The sequence below is a fragment of the Eretmochelys imbricata genome, chromosome 15 (genome assembly GCF_965152235.1).
Source record: "Eretmochelys imbricata isolate rEreImb1 chromosome 15, rEreImb1.hap1, whole genome shotgun sequence".
NCBI lineage: Eukaryota > Metazoa > Chordata > Testudines > Cheloniidae > Eretmochelys > Eretmochelys imbricata.
Genome location: NC_135586.1, coordinates 10,233,667 through 10,260,758, shown reverse-complemented (window position 1 = coordinate 10,260,758; position 27,092 = coordinate 10,233,667). Strand labels below are relative to the sequence as shown.

The window sequence follows — 27,092 nt, the reverse complement described above, 5'->3', positions numbered from 1 at the left end:
AAGATCAAGCCTCTTAAGTCCCCTCTCTTGGAGGGAGGGAGTCAGGGGCAGCCCTCAGCCTGTTCTTTGGGAGAAGGCTGCTTGGTAGTGACAGCTATACTAGGGCTCCCCTTACTAGGTGGGATGGATGGCCCTTAAACCATTTGGTTATGAAATGTTGCAGTGAGGTGTCTTTTCCCTATGATTTGAGTGCACTAGGCTAGCTGCCAGGTGTACTGCTTGGTTATAAAGCAGGTACAGTAAAACCTCAAAGTTATGGACACCAGAGTTACAACTGAGTAGTAAACCACACACCTCAGTTGGAACTGGAAGTACACAATCAGGCAGCAGCAGAGACAAAAGAAAAAAGCAAATACAGTAGTGTACTGTGTTAAATGTAAACTACCAAAAAAAAAAAAAAAGTAGCATTTTTCTTTTGAATAGTAGAGTTTCAAAGCTGTATTAAGTCAATGTTGGCAGCTGTAAACTTTTGAAAGAACAGCCATCACTTTTTGTTCAGAGTTACCAGCATTTCAGAGTTATGAACAACCTCCATTCCCCAGGTGTTTGTAACTGAGGTTCTACTGCACTGTTACCCAACAAGTTTCCTTGCTTCTGTCACTGGTGTGAGGTGGGACTTTCTAAGTTGTCTCAAGGATTTAGATCCACAGTTCCCATAAGTTTAGTGGGAGTTGTGCATCTAACTTTCCTAAACAGCTTTGAAAATCTCCCCTCGTGATTAAAGGCACGGCGTGAGTTTACAGATTCTGCTTGTGTTTGAAGCCATAATTCTTCCTATAGTTACAAGTGACCTTTAGATTAACTGTGGATGAGAGGGATTCCCTTTTCTCAATGTCTTTATTTTGCGTGTTTGGCAAGATAAAGACACTGGCAGCACTTTGTATGATCTCTCTTGCTATTTCTCCTCTAAAGCATATAAGGCATGGTTCATGCCTAAAAATTAGATCGACCTAGTTACATCACTCAGGGTTGTGAAAAATTTTGCATCCTGTGTGATGTAGTTAGGTCGACCTAGAGCTTGGCTACACTTGCATGTTACAGCACAATAAAGGAGCCCCGGGCTCACTAGCTCACTACCCATCCACACCGGCAAGGCACGTAGAGCGCTCTGACTCTGCGGCTACAGCACTGCTGGTACTCCACCTCGGTGAGTGGAATAACGTTTGCTGCACCCCTGCTGGAGTGCCGCGGCGCCAGTGTGGACGAGGTGTTGCATTACTGTGCTCTGATCAGCTTTCAGAAACATCCCATAATCCCCTTAAGTCAAGTGGCTACTCTTGTCATTGTTTTTGAATCACTGTAGGAATGTGGATATGCCCTTTGAAAGCTCCGTTTCTGACAGCCGGCATGCTTATCTGCCCTGAGACAAAGCAACCATTAATGTGGAATGCTGTGTGAGGGGGGGTCTGCTGCTGTCTGAACTTACAAGACAGCACGCTGACATGCTCTCGGCCCCCGAAAAACCCACTCTCTCTCCCCGCACATACACACAACACACTCCCTGTCACGCTCCCTCCCTCCTCTCCCATTGAAAAGCACGTTGCAGTCACTTGCATGCTGGGATAGCTGCCCATAATGCACTGCACTCAGTGCTGCTGCAAGTGCCACAAATGTGGCCATGCTAGTGTGCTTGAAGCTGTCAGTGTGGACAGACTGCAGTGCTTTCCCTACTGCGCTCTATGAAGGCTGGTTTAACTCAAAGCGCTCTACATCTGCAAGTGTAGCCATGCCCTTAACCTCCATGGGGAGGTGGATTAACAACATTCTTTTAACTGAAACTTGACAAAATCACAAACATTTCTGTTGACCTTATGCATCTTGGAGTTAGTGCTGGGTGAATTTGTTTTGGCAAATGGTTTATTCACCAAAAAATGCAATTCTGGACTGAGTGAACCTGTTCACGAATTCAGGTCAAAATTAGCAAATAGTTTCAGTCAAAAATGAGGGAATAATTTCCAAAAAAGTTGAAATGTTTCTTTTTTGACACTTTGGAAATGAGACATTTTGATTTTTTTTAAATGACATTTCATTTATACAATTAGCTGGATTTAACTAGCTCCTCTTCCCACAAAAAATGTTTAGTTTTGGGTCCAACCCGAAATGAAACTTTCAGATTTTTATGTAGACAAGAAAAAAGAAAATATTATTGGTTCAGGTCACTCCACTGAACTGAAAGAACAATTATTCACCCTGCGCTACGTAGGGCTCTGCACTGTTACCCGTAGCTATAGTAGCTCAGAGCCTTCCACATGAAATATATTAGCAATAATGAGGTCCCTAGTGGACTCCAGGAAGTCTGTCTTCCGAATTAGTTTTTAATATTTGTTTCTCTAAAAAAATGTTTTTGGTTTAAACTATCCAAGATTTCTTTTAAAATTTCCCCTTATTCAAAATATCTCCACTTGACAGCCCTTCCAACTTTCTTTTTAGGATGTATATTTCTGGGGTAAACCTTGAAGATGTTGAAGTTTAAATATGCCGTGCGGAGTCCGACGGAGCCAGCCTCGATGGAGCCCATAGCTAGCCGTGCTTCTCGGCTGAACCTGCTCTTTCAGGTATAGGGAAGCTGGCATCAGACCTGATGAACTGCATCTTGTTTGCATCTGTGTTCACTGTATAAAAATGTCTTGTGTTCTGTGGGCAACCAAGCTTTGTCCAACTGATTTTTTGGAGAGTGATAGAAAGGCATCTTGCTAGAAGCTCAAAGTCTGCACCTAATTTGCATAAAGTATAGATGATTGCAGCTGACCATCTTTTAATATGGAGCTGTTGCTCACATACTACAGATTTCAGATTAAGATAGAGCATCTGATGCTGAGTGGACTCTCCTGAGATGAAAATGGAACACTGCATGCTGGGACCAGTAGTCTTTGCAGCCTTCTCACTTTCACTTGAAGATGAGGGTGATCATAAGCATCATTTAACTAATTAGCTGCACTTTGAGCATCTTTTTTTCAATTAGTGTCCAGGATTCAAACAGCATTTCCTTCAAGTAAGAGTTGGTATGGTGATTGCCTAGATCAGGGGTTCTCAAACTTCATTGCACTGTGACCTACTTCTGACAACAAAAATTACTTCAGGACCCCAGGAGTGGGGACTGAAGCCTGAGCCTGTCCAAGCCCCACCTCCCCAGGTAGTGGGGGCCAAAGCCCAAGGGCTTCAGCTCAGGCAGGGGGCCGGTAACCTGAGCCCTGCCACCCATGGCTGAAGCCCTTGGGCTTTGGCTTCAGTCCTGGGCCCTAGCAAGTTTAATGCCAGCACTGGCGACCCCATTAAAATGAGGTCGTGACCCACTTTGGGGTCCCAACCCACAGTTTGAGAACTGCTGGCCTAGATATTCCTGAAGCACATGGCAAAATCCATGGGCAAGTATAAAAATAGGACAACTTAAATCAGAAGCATTCAGAGGACCTAGAAAAAGAACACAGATGATGTGATTTGGCCTTTTAGCTGCCTTCTTTGAGTTTTCTTCAAGGAAAAAAGTAAAACATTTGTAATAGTGATTAGTGATGCACACAACTATCTGATGTATTTAAAACAAACCTCTAAAATATTATTTGTTTAATTTCTGAAGCAGTGATTTTTTTGGTTATGGATAATATATAATCTGTTCCTATACATATGTTATTGATTTGAGGCTTTTCATTATTGTCTGAGTCTCCATCTGCTGTTGCTTTTTTTCAGGGGAAGCCGCCCTTTGTGACTCAACAGCAGATGTCTCCTCTCTCCCGGGAAGGCATCCTTGATTCCCTATTCGTTCTTTTTGAAGAATGCAGCAATCCTTCTTTAATGAAAATTAAACATGTAGGCAACTTTGTAAAAAAGTGTAAGTTTTCTGAGAATAATTCTAGAACTAATTTGATGGATAGTAGTTAAAAGTATGGGCATTTAAATAACAAACTTAAATGCATAAAGCATTAATATTGCTGTCTTTGATTTGATCCTGTAACTGACTTTGTATGGACAACTCCTGCATTTATGTGGAACTCCCCTGAACTTATTGGAGCTCTGTACATATGCAAAGGTCCACCTGCACAGTCAGCTGAAGGATTTAAAGTGCATCCTTTCTTATGTGATTTTGTAGTTATGATATAGTTATGGTTCAGGAGGCACTTCTATTCTAAGCCCCTCAGAGTACTGCATACAGAATTGTTCTGGCTATAAACCATTGACAGATGTGAACAAATTGGAAGGAATTTGGAGAATATGAGAATAATTAAAGGCTTGGAAGGGCTGATTTAAGAAGGAAGATAAATATTTAATTATTTTAGCCTGGTGTAATATTTTAGATACCATGTATTATGTATGGTGTTTTGTGTGTGTGAGCAGGTTGGCGGTTATATCCTGTAAGCAGTAGGTCAGCACCTAAGAATTTTTTCAGTCAGAGTAAACCCATTTTACTAGTGATATGCTGAGATTCTAAAGAAAACTGCATTACAATCAACTAGCATTTTTGCTAAGATCTAATTGCACAATGGTCAGTTAACCAGAGTTTATAAGACTATCTATAATAGTTCCATCTGACTTCCAATTATTACATATAGAATGAAACTACTAGCGTTTGAAGACTAAAATAATGGAAAGAGGGGAATTGAATAGAAGTGTGTGCAACAAGAGTGATGTAGTGGTGGGAGTCTGCTATAGACCACCGGACCAGGGGGATGAGGTAGATGAGGCTTTCTTCCGGCAGCTCACGGAAGCTACTAGATCGCATGCCCTGATTCTCATGGGTGACTTTAATTTTCCTGATATCTGCTGGGAGAGCAATACTGCGGTGCATAGACAATCCAGGAAGTTTTTGGAAAGCGTAGGGGACAATTTCCTGGCGCAAGTGCTAGAGGAGCCAACTAGGGGGGGCGCTTTTCTTGACCTGCTGCTCACAAACCGGGTAGAATTAGTAGGGGAAGCAAAAGTGGATGGGAACCTGGGAGGCAGTGACCATGAGTTGGTTGAGTTCAGGATCCTGACGCAGGGAAGAAAGGTAAGCAGCAGGATACGGACCCTGGACTTCAGGAAAGCAGACTTCGACTCCCTCAGGGAACGGATGGCCAGGATCCCCTGGGGGACTAACTTGAAGGGGAAAGGAGTCCAGGAGAGCTGGCTGTATTTCAAGGAATCCCTGTTGAGGTTACAGGGACAAACCATCCCAATGAGTCGAAAGAATAGTAAATATGGCAGGCGACCAGCTTGGCTTAACGGTGAAATCCTAGCGGATCTTAAACATAAAAAAGAAGCTTACAAGAAGTGGAAGGTTGGACATATGACCAGGGAAGAGTATAAAAATATAGCTCGGGCATGTAGGAATGAAATCAGGAGGGCCAAATCGCACCTGGAGCTGCAGCTAGCGAGAGATGTCAAGAGTAACAAGAAGGGTTTCTTCAGGTATGTTGGCAACAAGAAGAAAGCCAAGGAAAGTGTGGGCCCCTTACTGAATGAGGGAGGCAACCTAGTGACAGAGGATGTGGAAAAAGCTAATGTACTCAATGTTTTTTTTGCCTCTGTTTTCACTAACAAGGTCAGCTCCCAGACTGCTGCGCTGGGCATCACAAAATGGGGAAGAGATGGCCAGCCCTCTGTGGAGATAGAGGTGGTTAGGGACTATTTAGAAAAGCTGGACGTGCACAAGTCCATGGGGCCGGACGAGTTGCATCCGAGAGTGCTGAAGGAATTGGCGGCTGTAATTGCAGAGCCATTGGCCATTATCTTTGAAAACTCGTGGCGAACCGGGGAAGTCCCGGATGACTGGAAAAAGGCTAATGTAGTGCCAATCTTTAAAAAAGGGAAGAAGGAGGATCCTGGGAACTACAGGCCAGTCAGCCTCACCTCAGTCCCCGGAAAAATCATGGAGCAGGTCCTCAAAGAATCAATCCTGAAGTACTTGCATGAGAGGAAAGTGATCAGGAACAGCCAGCATGGATTCACCAAGGGAAGGTCATGCCTGACTAATCTAATCGCCTTCTATGATGAGATTACTGGTTCTGTGGATGAAGGGAAAGCAGTGGATGTATTGTTTCTTGACTTTAGCAAAGCTTTTGACACGGTCTCCCACAGTATTCTTGTCAGCAAGTTAAGGAAGTATGGGCTGGATGAATGCACTATAAGGTGGGTAGAAAGCTGGCTAGATTGTCGGGCTCAACGGGTAGTGATCAATGGCTCCATGTCTAGTTGGCAGCCGGTGTCAAGTGGAGTGCCCCAGGGGTCGGTCCTGGGGCCGGTTTTGTTCAATATCTTCATAAATGATCTGGAGGATGGTGTGGATTGCACTCTCAGCAAATTTGCGGACGATACTAAACTGGGAGGAGTGGTAGATACGCTGGAGGGGAGGGATAGGATACAGAAGGACCTAGACAAATTGGAGGATTGGGCCAAAAGAAATCTGATGAGGTTCAATAAGGATAAGTGCAGGGTCCTGCACTTAGGACGGAAGAATCCAATGCACCGCTACAGACTAGGGACCGAATGGCTAGGCAGCAGTTCTGCGGAAAAGGACCTAGGGGTGACAGTGGACGAGAAGCTGGATATGAGTCAGCAGTGTGCCCTTGTTGCCAAGAAGGCCAATGGCATTTTGGGATGTATAAGTAGGGGCATAGCGAGCAGATCGAGGGACGTGATCGTCCCCCTCTATTCGACATTGGTGAGGCCTCATCTGGAGTACTGTGTCCAGTTTTGGGCCCCACACTACAAGAAGGATGTGGATAAATTGGAGAGAGTCCAGCGAAGGGCAACAAAAATGATTAGGGGTCTAGAACACATGACTTATGAGGAGAGGCTGAGGGAGCTGGGATTGTTTAGCCTGCAGAAGAGAAGAATGAGGGGGGATTTGATAGCTGCTTTCAACTACCTGAAAGGGGGTTCCAAAGAGGATGGCTCTAGACTGTTCTCAATGGTAGCAGATGACAGAACGAGGAGTAATGGTCTCAAGTTGCAGTGGGGGAGGTTTAGATTGGATATTAGGAAAAACTTTTTCACTAAGAGGGTGGTGAAACACTGGAATGCGTTGCCTAGGGAGGTGGTGGAATCTCCTTTCTTGGAAGTTTTTAAGGTCAGGCTTGACAAAGCCCTGGCTGGGATGATTTAACTGGGAATTGGTCCTGCTTCGAGCAGGGGGTTGGACTAGATGACCTTCAGGGGTCCCTTCCAACCCTGATATTCTATGATTCTATGATTATCATGATCCCAGGAAGTAGAACAAGGAAGAGTGGGATAAACTGAGCAAAGGAAAATTTAGGCTGAATATCAAGAAAAAATTGCTAGTAATTTCTATTAGATTATAGAATAGTCTCTCTCAAGGGAAGTTGTGAGGAAGTGGTGAAAACCCTGCCATTTGACTTCTAAAACTAGACTGGACAAAGTATTCTAACACAGTATAGAGGCTAATTTTGTATTGGCAGAGAATGGTTGAGATGGTCTAATAGGTCTCCTTTATTTCTGATTTCTCTGATGCTATGAAAGGGGCTGAGTTATGGTTGCTGTGCAAACTATCTTTGAATTTCCTGACTCTAAAATCTCAGTCATAACTTTGCATTAGTATTTTTTAATAATTAATTATGCTTGATGTAGGTAAACAAGCAAATTATAAAGTGATTTAATACTTATTGAGGGCTTGGAACTAAAGGAATATTTCTTCCTTTGCTAAAACTGTAATCATCACAAAATGTTACGTGTCTAATGTAAAATAACTTTCCTTTTGTGCAGATTCAGAGACTGTAGCTGAGTTACGAGAACTGCTGCCCAGTGTGAAGGATTTTGAAGTAAAAAGTCTGGTGGGAAGTGGTCACTTTGCAGAAGTACAGGTGGTGAGAGAGAAGGTGACTGGTGATGTCTACGCTATGAAGGTGATGAGCAAGGAGTCCTTGTTGGCACGAGAACATGTATGTATATTAATTTATGGTATATTCTTTTAATTATGTCAGTAGACCTGCAAAAGATGACCTAGTGGCCGTGAGCATTTTCTTTCCTCTATTATTAAACTTTGATTAAAAACTCTGATGGGAAAGATGGTTCTAACTTGGAGTTAAATGATATAATAAAGAATTACACTAATATTTCAACAATAAATCCACCTCATGGTGTTTGGGTTGATTTGGGATTAGCTAGATTGATGGAAATCTTATTGAATGAATTCCATTTAAGGTAGCATTGTAATTTAATGTTTCACTATGTATTTATTGCAGAATTGGTCATAGGATGCTCATTCCTAATTGTGCTAGCATGGGTTCTTGTTCTTGTCTGATTTTGTTTTTCCTCAATTGGTGGTGGTGGTATTATTTACTATTTTTATTATGGAAGTGCCTAAAAGTGCTGTGACAAAGTGGGAATGTTCTTAATGTTTTATCTGAATACTGTGTGGGTGCCTCAGTTTCCCCTATGCAGTTCTTAAGTATCTAGGTGGTGGGATAAGGGTGTGTGATTGTTGCAGAGCCCTAGAGGGCCAGTGTGATGGTGTCTGCACAGAGAATGGCCGACGCCCTGTCTCCTGGCAACTGATGGCCTGGGCCCCTCCTCTGAAAAGGTGCCAACTGAAGGTGTTGGAGAACAAAGAGATCAGGTGGCCTCCTGGCCCAGGAAAGGGACAAAGGCAAGAGGAGGAGCTGGAGAGTTTCAGTTTGGAGTTGGCTGGGGAAATGGAGGGAGGGCCAGGGGGGCTCTGGCCTCTCTGCCCCCCAAGATGGACCTGACTGAGGGGTCCTGGTCTCTGTACCTACAAGCTCTGTTTTAGACCATGTTCCTGTTATTTAAAAAAAGAAAAGGAGGACTTGTGGCACCTTAGAGACTAACAAATTTATTTGAGCATAAGCTTTCGTGAGCTACAGCTCACTTCATCGGATGCATTCAGTGGAAAATACAGTGGGGAGATTTATATACACAGAGAAAATGAAACAATGGGTGTTACCATACACACTGTAAGGAGAGTGATCACTTAAGATGAGCTAATACCAGCAGGAGAGCGGGTGGGGGTGGGGGGAACCTTTTGTAGTGATAATCAAGGTGGGCCATTTCCACAGTTGACAAGAACATCTGAGGAACAGTAGGGGGGGAGGGGAATAAACATGGGGGAATAGTTTTACTTTGTGTAAAGACCCATCCACTCCCAGTCTCTATTCAGGCCTAAATTAATTCCAATTCAGCAGTCTCTCCTTGGAGTCTGTTTTTGAAGTTTTTTTGTTGAAGAATTGTCACTTTTAGGTCTCTGAGTGACCAGAGAGATTGAAGTGTTCTCCGACTGGTTTTTGAATGTTATAATTCTTGATGACTGATTTGTGTCCATTTATTCTTTTACGCAGAGACTGTCCAGTTTGACCAATGTACATGGCAGAGGGGCATTGTTGGCACATGATGGCATATATTACATTGGTAGATGTGCAGGTGAACGAGCCTCTGATAGTGTGGCTGATGTGATTAGGCCCTATGATGGTGTCCCCTGAATAGATATGTGGACACGGTTGGCAACGGGCTTTGTTGCAAGGATAGGTTCCTGGGTTAGTGTTTTTGTTGTGTGGTGTGTGGTTGCTGGTGAGTATTTGCTTTAGGTTGGGGGGCTGTCTGTAAGCAAGGACTGGCCTGTCTCCCAAGATCTGTGTGAGTGATGGGTCGTCCTTCAGGATAGGTTGTAGATCCTTGATGATGCGTTGGAGAGGTTTTAGTTGGGGGCTGAAGGTGATAGCTAGTGGCGTTCTGTTATTTTCTTTGTTGGGCCTCCTGTAGTAGGTGACTTCTGGGTACTCTTCTGGCTCTGTCCATCTGTTTCTTCACTTCAGCAGGTGGGTATTGTAGTTGTAAGAATGCTTGATAGAGATCTCATAGGTGTTTGTCTCTGTCTGAGGGGTTGGAGCAAATGCGGTTGTATCGTAGAGCTTGGCTGTAGACAATGGATCGTGTGGTGTGGTCTGGATGAAAGCTGGAGGCATGTAGGTAGGAATAGCGGTCAGTGGGTTTCCGGTATAGGGTGGTGTTTATGTGGCCATCGCTTATTAGCACCATAGTGTCTTTTTTTTACTGGCTGGCTGAGAGTCACGTCTGACTGCGGAGTTGGGGGTGCAGGGCCCTCTGGCTTCCCCAGGAGTCCCGCCTGTGCGGAGTTGCTGTGGGAAGTGCACGGTATGAGAAGGGGATGCTGAATGCTCCAAGGTCAGACCCAGGAAGGTCAAAGCTGTGTAAGCTTTTTGCCCTGGAGACAGTCTGCTCACAGAGAAGAAGCTCCCCCAGAGTCCTGACTGGCTTCATATGGAGTAGTTCCAGAGCATTGCCCAGTGGCTCCGTGACAAGTGCCAAATGAGATTGGGGCTCCATTATATTAAATATTATGCAAACGCGTAATGAGAGATGGTGTTACCCTGGAGAGTTTCCTATCTAAACAAACAAGGCAATGAAGTGTGGGAAGGGAAATAGAGGTACAGAGAGGTGAAATGACTTTCCTAGATCACACAGCTGGTTAGTGGCAGATGATGGTTTGTAAGTAACTTTTGAATAAATGGCACGTTATAAGCTTATGGCAATGATAGATGCTCCTCTGGAGCTAGGGAATTCTAATGCATTCTGCTACTTTTTATTAGGATTAAAACTAATCCATTTTCTTTTTGTAGGTGTCATTTTTCAAGGAAGAACGGAGTATATTATCTCGGAGTAGCGGTACCTGGATCCCACAGTTACACTATGCATTTCAGGACAAAAAAAATCTCTACTTGGTAAGTGTAGATTTTTTTTCTCTTCTGTGGTGTTTAAGGTTGAACTTTTCTATGTTTGTATTAAACAGCATTGTGGTGGCTGGAAGTTTTACCTTTCCTTCTGTAAATTTTCCTACACCATAAGTAGGCTTGGCAGAATTTTTTATTTTTATTTTTTTTTATAATTTCAATGGATAGTATTGGCTTTTTTTATTTTAAGCATTTTTTCTATTTTTATCAATTTAACTTTTCAGAGTTGTGCAAAATTATGGGTCCTAAGCTTTTTTCCTTTTTTTTTTAAAGATTTTTATTGATTTATATTTTTGCAGTTGTGGGAAATTATGCAGAGTCATACAATAATTATTTAATGACAGACACTGAGATTCAAAAAGTTAAAGATTTATACATGTTAAAACAAGAAGCTGTCAACATTGTATGTCAAAATTTTAGCCTTAAACTCTAATAAGCAATGTTTTTCTTTCTTGGCCTATCTGTAAATTTCTGTTATCAATGGATATATTTTTCAACTGATTTGTGCATGTATGGTGAAATTGATGTTTATCTACATTTACTGATAAAATACAAGCCTAACTATAAGATTATCTGGCCTATGTAGTATTTAAGGGCTTAATCAGATGTCTTTTTGTGTATCTGAACTACAACCATGTCTCTTAAATTTCATTCAGGTTATGGAGTATCAACCTGGAGGAGACTTATTGTCACTCTTAAACCGATATGAAGACCAACTAGATGAAAGTATGGTGCAGTTTTATTTAGCAGAGCTGGTTTTGGCCATTCACAGTGTCCATCAGATGGGCTATGTACACCGGTAGGTGGGCATCTCTTTGAAATACACTTATGATTTTATCAGTATAATTCTGGAATGAGTATTGGAGTGGTGAACTCTAAATCTCATGTGACATCTATTTCAAGGTCTGTCTTTCGTACATGTTAGGAAAAAAGTTAGAAAACGAATTATACTCCCGCTGCAGTTGTTGCTGAAGGCATTACGTTTGATGTAAACCGTGAAACCAATATGAAAGGATGGCTACATATGATTGAAAGCTCAGTTACATTGTTTTGTACCATAGAAATATGAAGACATTTTACAGCAATTGAGTTTGGATGTTTTTGGCACCAAATAATAAAATAAACTATTTGAACTGTTAAAGATTATTGAGGTGAGGTGAGATGAGTGCTGTGGAAAAACAAAGCCAATATAGTATGTTAGAGTACTTGGGTGCATGTATGTATTGCAAGAATTTCTAAGGAACCTATCACCATGGATCCATGGATGTCATTACAATCTGATACTCACCCCAAGTATTCAGTCATATGGACAGACCACACATATGTCCCAACCAACAGCTGCTGCATGTAGGGCAGCAGCACGCAGACTTTTAACAGCTGGAAGACTACTTGGCTTTGAATGGAGTTTGGAAGAACGACAAAATAAGTTGGTTCTAAGGATTTGGGTTGAGAACCATATGATGTTGCATTGCCATTTAAGTTCAGCACATTGATGTGTCATGAAATAGCAATGCAACACCAGCTCCTCTCTTCTCTTTCCTTTTTGGTGGAAGAAATACATTTGTTATTAATTGTTGGTTCCTCCACTCTCCAGTGGGGAAAGCTCAGTAGCTGACTGCCTAAAACCAAAGTTGTGAGTGGAGCAACAACTGGAAGTCTGGACCCCACAGAATCCCTATGTAGGGTTATGAAGAACAGCATGCAGTTGAGGAGACACAGATTGAGTAGTAAGGAGATGTTATGTAGAAGTGACAGCAAGGAACAGCTACTGACTGGCATAGAGAGATTATTGACTGTGTTGTGCTTACTTACAGAGATATCAAACCAGAGAATGTTCTCATTGACCGACTAGGACATATTAAACTTGTAGACTTCGGATCAGCTGCCAAAATGACAGCGAACAAAACGGTAATAAAGTGTATATAAACTGTGTCTGTCTTGTTTGGATCATTCAGTCAAAATTGAAAACCAATTTCATGTCCGTTCCTGACTGTTGATACTTTATTCTTTTGTCTTTCCCAGCTAATATGGAGTATTAATGATAATACTTCAAAGACGAAAAGTGCTAAGTATCTTCCATAGCTGTAGGTAGATCTGTAAACAGATTAGCTTATACAGGTTTTTAGTTGTGGGTAAGGAAAGGACAAATCTTTTACAGTGCTTCCCTTCTCATGGTACTAAGGCTGTGTTACAATGTGAATTCATACTTTAAAAGATGTCTGTAACTATTGATTTTCCTGGATAAATTCATGGAGGTTAAGTCCATTAATGGCTATTAGCCTGGATGGGTAAGGAATTGTGTCCCTAGCCTCTGTTTGTCAGAGTGTGGAGATGGATGGCAGGAGAGAGATCACTTGATCATTACCTGATAGGTTCACTCCCTCTGGGGCACCAGGCATTGGCCATTGTCAGTAGACAGGATACTGGGCTGGATGGACCTTTGGTCTGACCCAGTGTGGCCATTCTTATGTTCTTATGCTCTTTATTTTTCTCTAAAAGGTATTTTGCATTGTTATCACAAAAGTTCCCTCTAAAACATTTGAGTGGACAGTACTACTTGTAGGCATACTTTTCAGAAAACTAGGATAAAAAAATCACATGAAAGGGTCTAAGGGCTTTTTCTCAGAAATGCCCTGACTCATCAACATACTTAAACATGTGGAGAACTTAAGCACTTGTGTAGTCTAATGGATTTCATTGGAACTATTTATGTAGTAAAAATGAAGTCAAATTAAGTAAAAATCTTAAATCAACCAAACTGTATCATAGAATTTCTATAGATAGTAATTCAGTGCTCTAACAACAAGAATATAGCAGTAGGGATATATTACTGACCATCCGACTGAGATGGTGATAGTGACTGTGAAATGCTTAGGGAGATTAGAGAGGCTATTAAAATAAAAAACGCAATAATAATGGGGGATTTCAACTATCCCCGTATTCACTAGGTACATGTCACCTCAGGACAGGATGCAGAGAGAAAGTTTCTTGACACCTTAAATGACTGCTTCTTGGACCAGCTAGTCCGGGAACCCACAAGAGGAGAGGCAATTCTTTAGTCCTAAATGGAGCACAGGATCTGGTCCAAGAAGTGAATATAGCTGGACTGCTTGGTAATAGTGACCGTAATATAATTACATTTAACATCCCTGTGGTGGGGAAAACACCACAGCAGCCCACCACTGTAGCATTTAATTTCAAAAAGGCGGACATCACAAAAATGAAGTTAGGTAAACAGAAATTAAAAGGTACAGTGCAAAAAGTGAAATTCCTGCAAGCTGCATGGAAACTTTTTAAAGACACATAATAGGGGCTCAACTTAAATGTATACCCCAAATTAAAAAACATAGAGAACCAAAAAAGTGCCACAGTGGCTAAACAACAAAGTAAAAGAAGCAGTAAGAGGCAAAAGGGCGCCCTTTAAAAAGTGGAAGTTAAATCCTATTGAGGAAAATAGAAAGGAGCATAAACTCTGGCAAATGAAGTGTAAAAATATAATTAGGAAGGTCAAAAAAGAATTTGAAGAACAGCTAGCCAAAGACTCAAAAAGTAATAGCAAAATTTTTTTTAAGCACATCAGAAGCAGGAAGCCTGCTAATCAACCAGTGGGGCCACTGGCCGATTGAGATGCTAAAAGAGCACTCAAGGACGATAAGGCCATCGCAGAGAAACTAAATAAGTTCTTTGCATCGGTTTTCACGGCTGAGGATGTGAGGGAGATTCCCAATCCTGAGCCATTCTTTTTAGGTGACACATTTGAGGAACTGTCCCAGATTGAGGTGTCATTAGAGGAGGTTTTGGATAAAATCGATAAACTAAACAGTAATAAGTCACCAGGACCAGAGAGTATTCACCCAAGAGTTCTGAAGGAACTCAGATGTGAAATTGCAGAACTACTAGCTATAGTCTGTAACCTCTCATTTAAATTAGCTTCTGTACCAAATGACTTGAGGATAGCTAATGTGATGCCAATTTTTAAAAAGGGCTCCAGAGGTGACCCCAGCAATTACAGGTCGGTGAGCCTGACTTCAGTACCGGGCAAACTGATTGTAACTATAGTAAAGAACAAAATGATCAGACATATAGATGAACAAAATTTGTTGGAGAAGAGTCAACATGGTTTTTGTAATGGGAAATCATGCCTCACCAATCTACTAGAATTCTTTGAGGGGGTCCACAAGCATGTGGACAAGGGGGATCCAGTGGATATAGTATACTTATATGTTCAGAAGGCCTTTGACAAGGTCCCTCACCAGCTCTCTTAAGCAAGGTAAGCTGTCATGGGATAACAGTGAAGGTCCTCTTATGGATTGGTAACTGGTTAAAAGATAGGAAACAAAGGATAGGAATAAATGTTCAGTTTTCAGAATGGAGAGAGGTAAATAGTGGTGTCCCCCAGGAGTCTGTACTGGGCCCAGTCCTATTCAACATATTCATAAAAGATCTGGAAAAAAGGGTAAACAGTGAGGTGGCCAAATTTGCAGATGATACAATACTATTCAACATAGTTAAGTCCCAGGCAGACTGCAAAGAGCTACAAAAGAATCTCTCAAAACTGGGTGACTGGACAACAAAATGGCAGATGAAATTCAGTGTTGATAAATGCAAAGTAATGCACACTGGAAAACATAATCCGAACTATACATATAAAATGATGAGGTCTAAATTAGCTGTTACCACTCAAGAAAGAGATCTTGGAGTCACTGTGGATAGTTCTCTGAAAACATCTACTCAGCGTCAGTCAAAAAACCGAATCGAATGTTGGGAATCATTAAGAAAGGGATAGATAATAAGACACAATATCATGTTGCCTCTATATAAATCCATGGTATGCCCACATCTTGAATACTGCGTGCAGATGTGGTCGCCCCATCTCAAAAAAGATATATTGGAATTGGAAAATGTTCAGAAAAGACAACAAAAATGATTAGGGGTATGGAACAGCTGCCATATGAGGAGAGGTTAATAAGACTGGGACTTTTCAGCTTGGAAAAGAGACGACTTGGGGGATATGATAGAGGTTTATAAAATTGTGACTGGTGTGGAGAAAGTAAATAAGGAAGTGTTATTTACTCCTCATAACACAGTAACTAGGGGTCACCAAATGAAATTTAATAGGCAGCAGATTTAAAACACAAAAGGAAGTATTTTTTTCACACAATGCACAGTCAACCTGTGGAAGTCCTTGCCAGAGGATGTTGTGAAGGCCAAGACTATAACAGTGTTCAAAAAAGAACTAGATAAGTTCATGGAGGATAGGTCCATCAATGGCTAGTAGCCAAGATGGACAGGGATGGTGTCCCTAGCCTCTGTTTGCCAGAAGTTGGGAATGGGCGATGGGATGGATAACTTGATGGTTACCTGTTCTGTTCATTCCCTCTGGGGCACCTGGCATTGGCCACTGTCGGAAGACAGGATACTGGGCTAGATGGACCTTTGGTCTGACCCAGTATGGCTGTTCTTATGTACTTATAAGTCTTGCTGAATCAGGGCTAAATGTATTCAAAGTGTGCATGAAGGTGGCATATCTTGAACTCTGTTGATACTCCAGTTTTAAAAGTAGTCATATTGCAGTATTCTGGGGTTAGATTCTGAACACATTGCTTTCTAAGTGAAAAAAAACTTATTTAGGTTTAGCTGTCTTTACAGGCTGTTTCTAAATTTAAAATACTGCATACGTTTTAAGAAGTGAGAATTTTAAATTAAAATATTTAGAAGCTGTATTTATAAATAGAATATATATTTCTAGTCTAGAGCCTGCTTTTGTTGTGTATATTTTGAATTTATATAAAGAGCCCGTCTTTATCATGTAGACAGTATACTGTATTATACTATATTATCTTGTATACTGCACTTTTGTATCTTCCAAATCTTTCTTTTCTCAGAGCCCCCATACTTTATTACCTTTTATGTTAACTGTTTTCTCCTTTTTTTCATGTCTTCTATTTCTTCAACCTTCTGGCTATTGCGTCGTTCTCCCCTGCTGTTTTGTTTCATCCTTATGCCAGGAGCAGTGTGAAAATGACTAATTCTGATTCCTGAAGAACCTGGTCAGAGCACTTCAGAGACCAGGATTCCAGTCAATTTTAGTTTGCTGGTGGCATACGCAGAATGGAATGGTAGGGGAGAATGATGGATGAAGTGTAGGGTCAGGAAGTCATGCTGAGAAATGTTGATCCCTAAATTTCACTTGTGTATGAGAATTTAGCTATACACTCCCATTAATGTCAGTGAAAGTTGCATCACTGGCACTGTGCGTACCACTTAAAACATCAGAGGTTAGTGCATGCTCTTTAGAATGCAACATTCTAAGTCTTGGTTACTTCAGTTGTATGTGGTTTGTAGAAACAATTAGCTCTTTTAATCTATGTTAACTCATTCCATGGGGTGAATAGTTTTATTGGAAGTTATTAATTTTCAGTTTCCCTAACACTGTAACTAACTCTATATTAGTTATCTTGCTCTCTGATTCTTTTCTGGGAAAGCTCCTACTTATAAGTTTACTTGTAAACAGTGGTGGAAAACCAGATGCCTCTGTTCTTTATAAGCACGATGAAAAATTAATTTCAGTGCCAGGAAAATAATCAAGGGCCAGACTGTAACTTCACATGTAATGTCTTTATTTCCAGGTGAATGCCCCGCTGCCTGTTGGCACCCCAGACTACATGGCACCAGAGATGCTAACTGTTTTGAACGGGGATGGTAAAGCTTCACATGGCCCAGAGTGTGACTGGTGGTCTTTGGGAATCATTGCTTATGATATGATTTATGGAAAATCTCCTTTCACTGAAGGGACCTCAACAAAAACCTTTAATAACATCATGAACTTCCAGGTAGAGAGGCCTTTCCTATATTTCAGAATAAAGAAGGCTAGAACTAAAAACTACTTTTTTCTACAGCTGGAAAAAGGGGGTTCTAGACGTTGGTTGTTTTGTCACATTCCAAGTGTTCTCTGAAACATGTATTGAAAATGTTTGCCATATTCTCCCTGAATGTATGTCAGTCATTTGACTATCTCAGGTTACTTCACTAATTATTATAAGAATTGTCTAAAAATAAGTCTGTGCAATTCATCAGTTAAGAAAGATTTCTCTGTGTCCTGCTGTAGTATTGGTAAGATCTTCTTTGATGTACCATGAAATTGGCACACAGTATCTATTAGCAAAAAACTTTCATTCCCATCTTGAACCTTAAAGTTTTTGGCATATCTCAGGTTAATGAAGATTTGAACCTAAAAGCTTCAGATTCTGTTTTCCTACTGAGCAAAGAAATATTTTTATTTCAAATGCAGAGGTTCCTGAAGTTCCCAGAAGATGTGAAAGTCAGTAATGAATTTCTTGATCTGGTCCAGAGTCTGTTATGTGGGCCGAAGGAGAGACTAGATTATGAGGGTCTCTGCTGCCATCCATTCTTCTCTAAAATTGACTGGAATAACATCCATAATAGTAAGCAGAACAATATTATATTAAAAATAGGTCCTTGATAATATGTGGGTATGAGTAAAATGAGTATTTGCTGAGCGTTTGAACTGGTTAATCATTTTTTAAAAAAAAGAAGCGGTACTGCACTATAGCAGCAGAAATGTTTTGAGGAATGTTTTATGGCTAGGATGTGTTAATATACTGTATGTTATAATCTCACAGGTGAAAATGTAAGTAAAAAATTATATAAAATACAAGTGTATTCCTGCAACTCTTCCCCACTCTAGTCTGCCTACACCTTTATTTTGTTTTTGTTTTGTAGTTTCTTAATCTTCTCTCCTCTTACCACTTCATGATTCAATTTGTTAGATGTGAATCATGCTCCTTTTATCTTCTGTTTGTAGTGACCTATGTCAGGGATGCTATAGGAATGGAGTTTATGCTACTAGAAACTAAAGTAGAACAGGGATTCCCAAACTTTTTCATAGTGTGGACCACATCTAATTAGAGATTTTCTTGTGGACACTCCTGTTCACAATTTTGCAGGCCACCTTCTCCCCGGTGATAGAATAACCACCTGTGTGGCAAATACTTTCCTAATATTGCAACCATTGTTTACAAGGAAAAGTAATGCAATTTAGCTGCTGGAAATACTGAGGCACCAGCACCACATATGAAGCCAAGTACTCCATTCACCAGTGGTCCTTGAACCTCTGATTTTTAGAATACTATTCAGTTATTTAAACTGTGAGATCCTTGGGGCAAGGACCATGTCTTCCTTACATTTGGTACAGAGCCCAACAGATTGGCTACTCTGATTATTAAGCATCATGAGAGTAGTCTAGATTCTAAGATTACTATTAGGCTTAGATCGCCAGCCTCAGATGACTATTTGTCCTCTTTGGGGATTCTCGGGTTGAATATTGACACTCTCCCTCTTTTCAGCTTCAAGAAGCCTAAACTTTTAGAACAGCTATTCTATCAGAACTGTTGGTTGTTACCTTTATAATATCACTGAGTTTTGATTGGGAAGTTTCTTATTATTTCAGCATGTCTGGTGTAGATTTCAGCTCACTCTTCATCTTTCTCTTGAGCCATCTCTACTACTTCACCAGTTTTTGTTCTCAAAGTTCCTATATTGGTTGAGTTTAGAACTTAAACTTTTCATCGGTATCTTGGATGTTGTGGAAAACGGTGAGTTGGAATCCATTCCAGTGCCATCTTGGCAATCTGCTTGCCTGGCATTCTGGAAACTGTCTAAGTTAGTTGGTATTGCCTTGCCATTTCACAGGAGAACAATGATGCTGACTGACTATTCAGTTGGTAGGCATTCTTGGGGTTCTTTTGTATGTCCAAATAGCCAAGCGAGCAAAAAGAAAAACCAAAACAAAAAAACCCCAAAACCTCCCAGTCTATTTCCATCTGTAACTGGCCAGAAGATTGTGCCCTAGTCTGTTAGATTCAGACCTAGCCATGGTGAGATCAATACAGTGTTGATCTACAGGCTAAATTATAATGACTCATATGTAGGAATGAAGCCATACCCCATGAAAAAGCTGTAATTGGTACAAAACACAGCAGTACTTCTGCTTTTAGCAACAGACTGAATACATCACCCTGGTGCTTTGCTCTCTGTACTTGTTCCCCATTAACTAAGTTTGTTCAGGTCAATGTCTGTCTTATTATTCAGAGCCGTCAGGAGTTAGCTTCTAGAAAGATTGCTGCTCTCTCTATCAGCATGACTTCTCATGACTGCTGTGTTCAACTGGAGCAATGAAACTGTCAACCGGAAGTGTGATACTTGTGAGAGCAGGAAGTGGAACTTTCACAGGAGCTAGATATAGCCGATGGAGCTTGCTCCCATGAGTTGATGATCATGGACCTAACTGCTTTCAGAATAAAATGTAAAACTTGTTCCTTTGATGTGTCTTTCACTAAATAAGTTCTATATGCACACACGCAGATACGCATCTATAAATCAATCAAGTTATTTCTCTTTCAGGATGAGAGGGAAGAAAGAGATAGTGTGTTACTTGTTAAGTATTTGGGAAGTACTCCATCACTATTAAGAAAAGGAGTTCTTGTGGCACCTTAGAGACTAACAAATTTATTTGAGCATAAGCTTCATGAAGTGAGCCGTAGCTCACGAAAGCTTATGCTCGAATAAATTTGTTAGTTTCTAAGGTGCCACAAGTACTCCTTTTCTTTTGCGAATACAGACTAACACAGCTGCTACTCTGAAATCCATCACTGTTGTAACTGGGGCTATCTAAGCGCCTAGATAATCAGCCTAACTCTACCCCTTTCAGCTTAGAATTTGTGCTGTTAATACTGACCAAGAACATCCTTTCACTTTTTGTTGTTATGGGAACTTATAAAACAATTATTAGTTTTGCATTTAAACCCTATCTTCTCTTCCCCTGAGATAGTCACTTATATAAAGCTTCCAACCTCCATGGGCTCAGGCAGCAGGAATCTGAAGTTGGCTCCTAAATGTAGAAGTAGAATGCAGCTCTAAGTAAGTCCCCAGGTCAACCACCTGAATCTGCTCCAGTAGGTGTTTGAAACAGCTTTTCGTTGTTAGTTTGCACCTTACTAAGAGCATACTAGCAAAACATAATGTAGGCTCTCTGCCCTGTATTTATTTACTTCTGCTGTTTACTGAAGTTTATTGCTACAGAACATTCACTTTCCTAAAGATTGCATGTTGATTTACTTGACATAATGTACTGCAAAAGATTTGGATTGTGTATTTAGTATTTTATGTAGAGTAAAAATTATATTGGTAGCCAGAATAATTATACTTATCTGTCAGTTAAATAATAATCAGGGTTTAGACTGGAAAATTCAGAACATTGCTCTTTAAAGTATGTTAAAAGAACCCAGACTAAGAGAAACGGAGGAAACTGGGTATGATGTACTGCTTGCTTACTGGACAGAAGATTGCAAACTATCCAATAAGCTTTTCATAACTGTAGTTTCATGTTTCATTGTTTTTTAAAAGTCAGTAAATTACATTAGCCATTTAATTTGAATCTAAAATTACAAACTTAATCTCATGAAGTACAGTTGAGAAGTGGTCAGGAGGCTTTTTACCCTAATCTAAATACAAAACACATAGGGCAAGGACAGTATTTCCTTTGAGGATTGTCCTGTAGTTGCTCTTTGGCAAAGTACAAAGGAAAATGGCAGCAGTCACAGAAGTAACTAACAGCCCAGCAACTAACAGAAGGTCTTGAAGGCCAGGGCAGAATATTCACCTGTATGAAATTAATCCAAAGGTATCTGAGAAGAAAGGAAGGAACTTTACATCTTAGTGCAAAGGAAGGTGTGTAATAGAGAGCTGGAGACTACCTCTGGAGAAATGTCTTCATAAAAAAGAAAATCCACTGTATTCATTCTTCCTAATCTGTGATGCCTGAGATAGTGTCATGACACAGGAGAAATTCAAGTCAGCCTTTGGTGCTGAAGCATTTGTTTTTCTCTGACCTGGCCCAAGGAATGATCTCATGGCTTTGGGAAGAACACTCTTGTTCTTAATGGCAGTGGACAATGTAGCCAAATACATAGAGAGATATCCCCCGCCCCCCATTATTGCTCTTTCATACAGCAAGCCAGATGTTTTGGCTACGTACCCCTCTTAGCAGAGAAAGGGAAAGAATGCTCATATCAGAGGATTCCATAAGGGCTGGAGTAGCATTTGAATATGGGAAATTGAAAAGCAGAGGAAACTGAAGCAATTACCTGGGAGTTTCAGAAGTACCCTTCTGATAAAAGATGATAGTTTAATAAGCAGGATAAAATGTTTAACAATAGCAAGAAGAAAGTGAGTTGTAGAAAAGGTTAGTGGACAGGAGGAAACAGAACCAGGGAGAATATGGCGAGAGAGGAAATGTGAAAACTACTTGAAAAGACCAATATCTTCCTGTTTCTCTTTGCATGGAGTTTGCATGATATTGAGGTATTTATGTAATGTAATTTTTTGAGAAATGGGGGGGTCTCAGGAACAATTTACCAGCATAAGTGACATCAAATCATGCATCCTTACAATATGATAGTCTAGTCTGCAAGACATACATTGTGGGAATGTTTCCCACAAATTAAATCTGGATAGCTGAATGTCAGGAACTTGTCAAACTTGTAAGGCTTTTAAAGCTCACTTCAAATACTCCAGAATTGAGATCATCTCATTTTTGAGCCCTCATATCTCCCAAATGCCTTATTGACAACTTTCCAGAAAAAATTGACCATTGTCCTAAAATATTTTTATTTTTTTAGGTCGGGTGAAGTTACAAGGGGGTCAGCTTCTTGTACAATTAGTGAATATTGTTTATAGCTGGGATAGGCCTATTGTGTATTTTGCAGTTAGTCTGTTCTAGATCAAATATTCTTAAAGATATAATTCAGAGCTGATGCTGTCCTTTGTTGGGTTTTCCATAAATATTACTGAAAGCACAAGATACTAATGCTTAATCTACTTGCCATTGGAAAGGCAGTATACATTTTGACACCAGGAAGAATAGATTGTATCACAGAACAAGACAAGATACATTTCTATTCTGTAGTTCCTTCAAATTCCCTAGTCCAGTAAGGGTTGGCCTAGAAGAGTGGAATCCCAGGGAAATGCAGTATCTAATCTCTAAAGTTACATGGAAATAATTTGAAATGATGGAGCTGATTGTATTATTCCTTGAACTAGACATAAATACACATACTAACACAGTTCAAAAACTGTTTTTCATTTAGTGTGATCATAAAGATGATGATAAACTGGGTAATTACTGCAGTGCTATTTTTTAAATTTATCAACATATGACACCCCCTTACCTCCAGAAGTCATTCTTAGGGAACAGATGGATGAGGGTTATATCCTTCCTCCATAAGAGGGGTATCTGAGTAAGCAATTGATTCTTATGTAATGTGCAGTTCTCTAGAAGGCATTTAAATAATAAACAGCACATGTGGTCACTTGCGGCATATCACAGGCAGAAAATGATCCATGTGTCAATCAGTTTTTATAAGATTGAAGTATCAGGATTAGAATATCCTGTTTGTAGCATAGTTTTGTCTCCTTTTGAATAAACCTGGAGAGGGAGAAAGTGTGAATCTCCTGAACAAATCTTTAGTCTTGCCAGATACAATGGCATGTATTTGCTATTCAGTTCCCAGAGTCTTTCTATGACCTCTTTTAAGCGGTTCTTCTTTTTAAAGAAACACTTGAGAATAGCCTTGATATGAGCAGGCTTACACCTTTGTATTTGCTAGTCTTCATCTTGTTATTTTTAGGATACCATAATTATAGAGGAATGAGAATTCTCTGGTTTTAAACAAGAAATAATTGGCCAGTTCTGGTTACCCAAGGACCCTTTCATAGACATGCATTTAAACCCTTGTTAACCAACCAAATTGCTCCCTTTTCTCAGCCTGTTTTATAAGCTGCACCAATTATTTTACAGGCAGTTTCAAGAGACAAGCAGGGGAATGCCTTAATCTCAGGAATAAAGGAATCTAAAGACATTACCAAGTAATTAGCAAAACCAACCAAGCAAAGCGGATCTAGCATATCTCTTTCCAGTTGTGTCCCTTCTCACTCTTGTGAGTTTGTTCTCATCCAAAGTGGTCTGAAACCTACCTCCGAAGAAATTCATTTTTCCTCTCTGTCACTGTCAGCAGTTCTGATCCACTTGCAGCCAGAGGTGTGTTTGTTGAATGACTGTTTTTTTCCCCTTGATATTAACATTGTAGCAAGGTTAGAAAGAAGTGCTTCTCAACTGTGTTAGGTTGGTAATAGTTCTTCTCACACTAATGCCTCTTCAGGAGATGCAGAGCAAAGGGCAAATTCAGGTTTCTTCCCTTTCAGCTAGCTTTCTCTGTGTCTCTCCTTTGTGCAGAGCTTTTATTAAACATCAGAAGAAATTGCAGTAGAAAATGATGTGATATTAAAATTAGCTTTCTCTTTCTAAAAGTCCTATTTACTTTCCATCTTTAGCCCTCTTCAACCATATGAAGATGTTGCTATTGGGTATTGTGGTGTATCTTGTTCCTCCTTGCTTCCGTTAGCAGCAGTAGTCTGAGTGGGGACTTTTTTGAGAGGAAAGTTTCTTGCCTTTAATTGTAGTTGCCTGAGGATGGTTCCTGCGTAGATTCCCACTACTTTCTGATGAAAGGTGACATTCTAGCTCACTCTGTATTTCTAACTTGAACAAATCTGTTAAATATTAAATGATATGGTCATATATAGAGTTATAATATACCGCTTCCTTTTCTGTCAAGGTATGTTTTTGGCTACTCTTACAAGAGGGGTTCTAGACTTTACCATATCAACTAGATAGTCTTCTCCTTCCTATATTACTCTGTCTCATCAATCCAATCTCTTTTTAAATCTTAGATGGGGGTGTGGAGAATAAACCTTTTAAAGGGTGCCCAAAGGCCTTTTAGTTCTGGATGCTGAAAATGAAATGTATTGTATTACCTGTATTTCTTTCCCTCTGCCCTCTTTAACTCTTAACTTTGCAAAGCATTTTGGGATGCCATTTGTATGAAAAATGTTATAGCTAGTGAAGTTGTATTATTATCTATTGCTCCTGTGTTTGTGTGAGTGAGAGCACTGGACAGAAGAGCTATAACTGGATGTCATATTAAGAGAATTTACTCTGTAATACAGTTCCCATCCTATTAAACCTTTGCAATTTTTTTAAACCAATAAATCTATTTGTTTGATATTGACAAAGAAGATTTGAATGCTCCAGAGACTGTTTGAGAGGTAATATAATTTCTTTATTAATGCATATTTTTATCTTTGAGTTTTTCATTCATCCTACTCCAATGTACTTGAAGCTATGGTATGTGAGCAGTATCTTGCCAGCCTGGTGGAGCTTCCTTCCTTTCCCCTATTTGGAAGCTGTGTCAGCATGGCTCCCTGGAGAGCCACTAATAGAGCATGCATGTATGTACTGTTGCAATTTACTGATTTAAACAGGCAGATTTTTGCCAATGAATGCTGGTGGTGTGGTAGATTGGTGTTGGTCTGCTGTTAGCTTATACACAAATTTAGTGTAGAAAATTAAGAGTTAAAAATTGAGCTGTGAAAGGATTTGGCAACCTAGAGGGAGCTAGCAAGCTCCAGCAGTGACTCATTCTGCTTGTGTCAGTCAGATAAGAATCAGCATCTGTCACGAATGCAGGCAGGTAGGGTTAAACTCAGAGCATGCACAGAGTGAGGAGCAGGGAGCCTGCACTGCAGGGGCTGTAATGTTTGTTCCTGGTTCTTCAATTCTCATCAGCCCTTCAGCTACAGGAGATCTATACTGGATCCATGGTAACGGTTTTAGCACACAACACTTCCATCAGTTTGTAACAATGGGCTGTATTCTAGTTGTGGACTGAAGAGCTGTCTGCTTCATAGATCAAAAAAGAGTTTAGTAGATTTGCAGGGAGTGAGGACCTGAATGATGAAATTAAAAAAAAAAAAAATCTTGGGAGGAAACATGCTTTTATGAGGTAGGAATTGCACAGCAAGCTTTTACATTCATTCTTTTCTCACATGCAGCCAAACCAGCAGGGACCTGGGGTGCTGCACATCATTTAGAATAACATCCTTTTGTTTCGTTGCATTAATTAAACTGCAGCAAATGTTAGAAGATGGGCTGAAATTAAGCAACTGGTTAAGAAGTTAAGAGATTTTGATTTAAAAATTTGAGTAAGAAATAGATTATAATTCCTGCCATTGATACCTGTATTCAAAGCTGATTGTATCGGAGCCAGACTGCAGTGGTGTCCCACCAAGAGTTCCAAATCCTAAGCAAGCTGTCTTGGGGAAGCAAATCTTTATTTCTTTTTCTCCCTCCTCCAAGAACTATTGGGGTTTAGTAGCTGCAGCATGTTGAAATCTTCCAGGAACGAGATATGTTTACTGATAGTAACAAGAACCAGAAATCTGGACTGGGGAGGCTGCTGGTAGAGGTGATAGGCAGAAATTAGTCCTTAGCTGGCTAGCAAGGTAGCTAACTCTATTCTCATGAAGTAGTTTACTCCACTAATTGGGTGGTTTAGAGACATCTTTGTTTTTCTAGAAAAATCAGGGACTAAGAACCTGTAAATATTAGACCAAAGCTTTTCTTAGCCTGGTGCCTTTGACTCAAAATACCAGTTTAACCAGCATGGGAGACATTGTGCCTGCAGAATGGTAGCCATGTTGGTAGCTGAAGGGTTAATCTCTTGTTGCTGTAATACGATTTGAGAGCAGCAGCTCAGTCTGCTTGTGTTAGCAAGATTAAAAGCAGGAGCTGCAGTGCCATTGCAAGCATTGAATGAATGGGACCGTTGCAGAGCAAACTGTAGCTGAAATTTGTCTTTTCTCCTTGTCTTTTCCCCCAGCTCCTCCCCCCTTCGTTCCTACCCTCAGGTCTGATGATGACACCTCAAATTTTGATGAACCAGAGAAGAATTCGCGGGTTTTATCCTCTCCGCGGCAGTTGAACCCAGCCGGCTTCTCGGGTGAAGATTTGCCGTTTGTGGGGTTTTCCTTCATCAAGGCTCTGGGGATCCTCAGATCAGAGTAAGTGGGAATTACTGTCAAAGTGAACAGGATCAGTACAAGAAAATCAAGGCTTGTACTGGGGAGGGGATGGGGGAGGGGGAAAGCTGTTTTTAACTGGCCTGCTCTCTGCTTTATGGAAGCTGACCGCTTTAGGCTCGATCTGTTGCTGCTGTGGTTTTGTATATTTAATATTGTTCTCTGGTTTTGTGTGGAAAATAAGGCTGGTTCTGAAACTGACATTGCTAAAATTGTGATTTGGTTACTTTGGATTAGTTGTGTTTGCTGTTCCCTGGAGAGGAGTGGGCAGTTTGATTTCTGTTTTTACAGGTCTCTGGAAGAAGGAAAATCCTATGGAGTTCAGAGGCTGAAGTTGGGGGTATGTTCCGCTAGGTCAGAGATGCAGAGACTGGTTGTCACAGAACTAGGGGTGGATGTGAG

General features: G+C 40.5%; 1 protein-coding gene across 2 annotated transcripts in view; it reads left to right on the top strand.

Annotated features, from left to right (window-relative positions):
* Positions 1 to 2,458: 2,458 nt before the first annotated feature.
* CIT (citron rho-interacting serine/threonine kinase) overlaps positions 2,459 to 27,092 on the top strand; it is a 92,644-nt gene continuing 68,010 nt past the window's right edge. For both annotated transcript variants that reach the window (XM_077835502.1, XM_077835501.1), the window contains exons 1-9: positions 2,459 to 2,555; positions 3,685 to 3,826; positions 7,696 to 7,871; positions 10,584 to 10,685; positions 11,351 to 11,493; positions 12,509 to 12,602; positions 17,324 to 17,527; positions 17,986 to 18,139; positions 26,492 to 26,672. In XM_077835502.1, coding sequence (XP_077691628.1) covers positions 2,460 to 2,555; positions 3,685 to 3,826; positions 7,696 to 7,871; positions 10,584 to 10,685; positions 11,351 to 11,493; positions 12,509 to 12,602; positions 17,324 to 17,527; positions 17,986 to 18,139; positions 26,492 to 26,672 — 1,292 coding nt within the window. In that variant the 5' untranslated portion in view covers position 2,459. The remainder of the gene's footprint in view (positions 2,556 to 3,684; positions 3,827 to 7,695; positions 7,872 to 10,583; positions 10,686 to 11,350; positions 11,494 to 12,508; positions 12,603 to 17,323; positions 17,528 to 17,985; positions 18,140 to 26,491; positions 26,673 to 27,092) is intronic.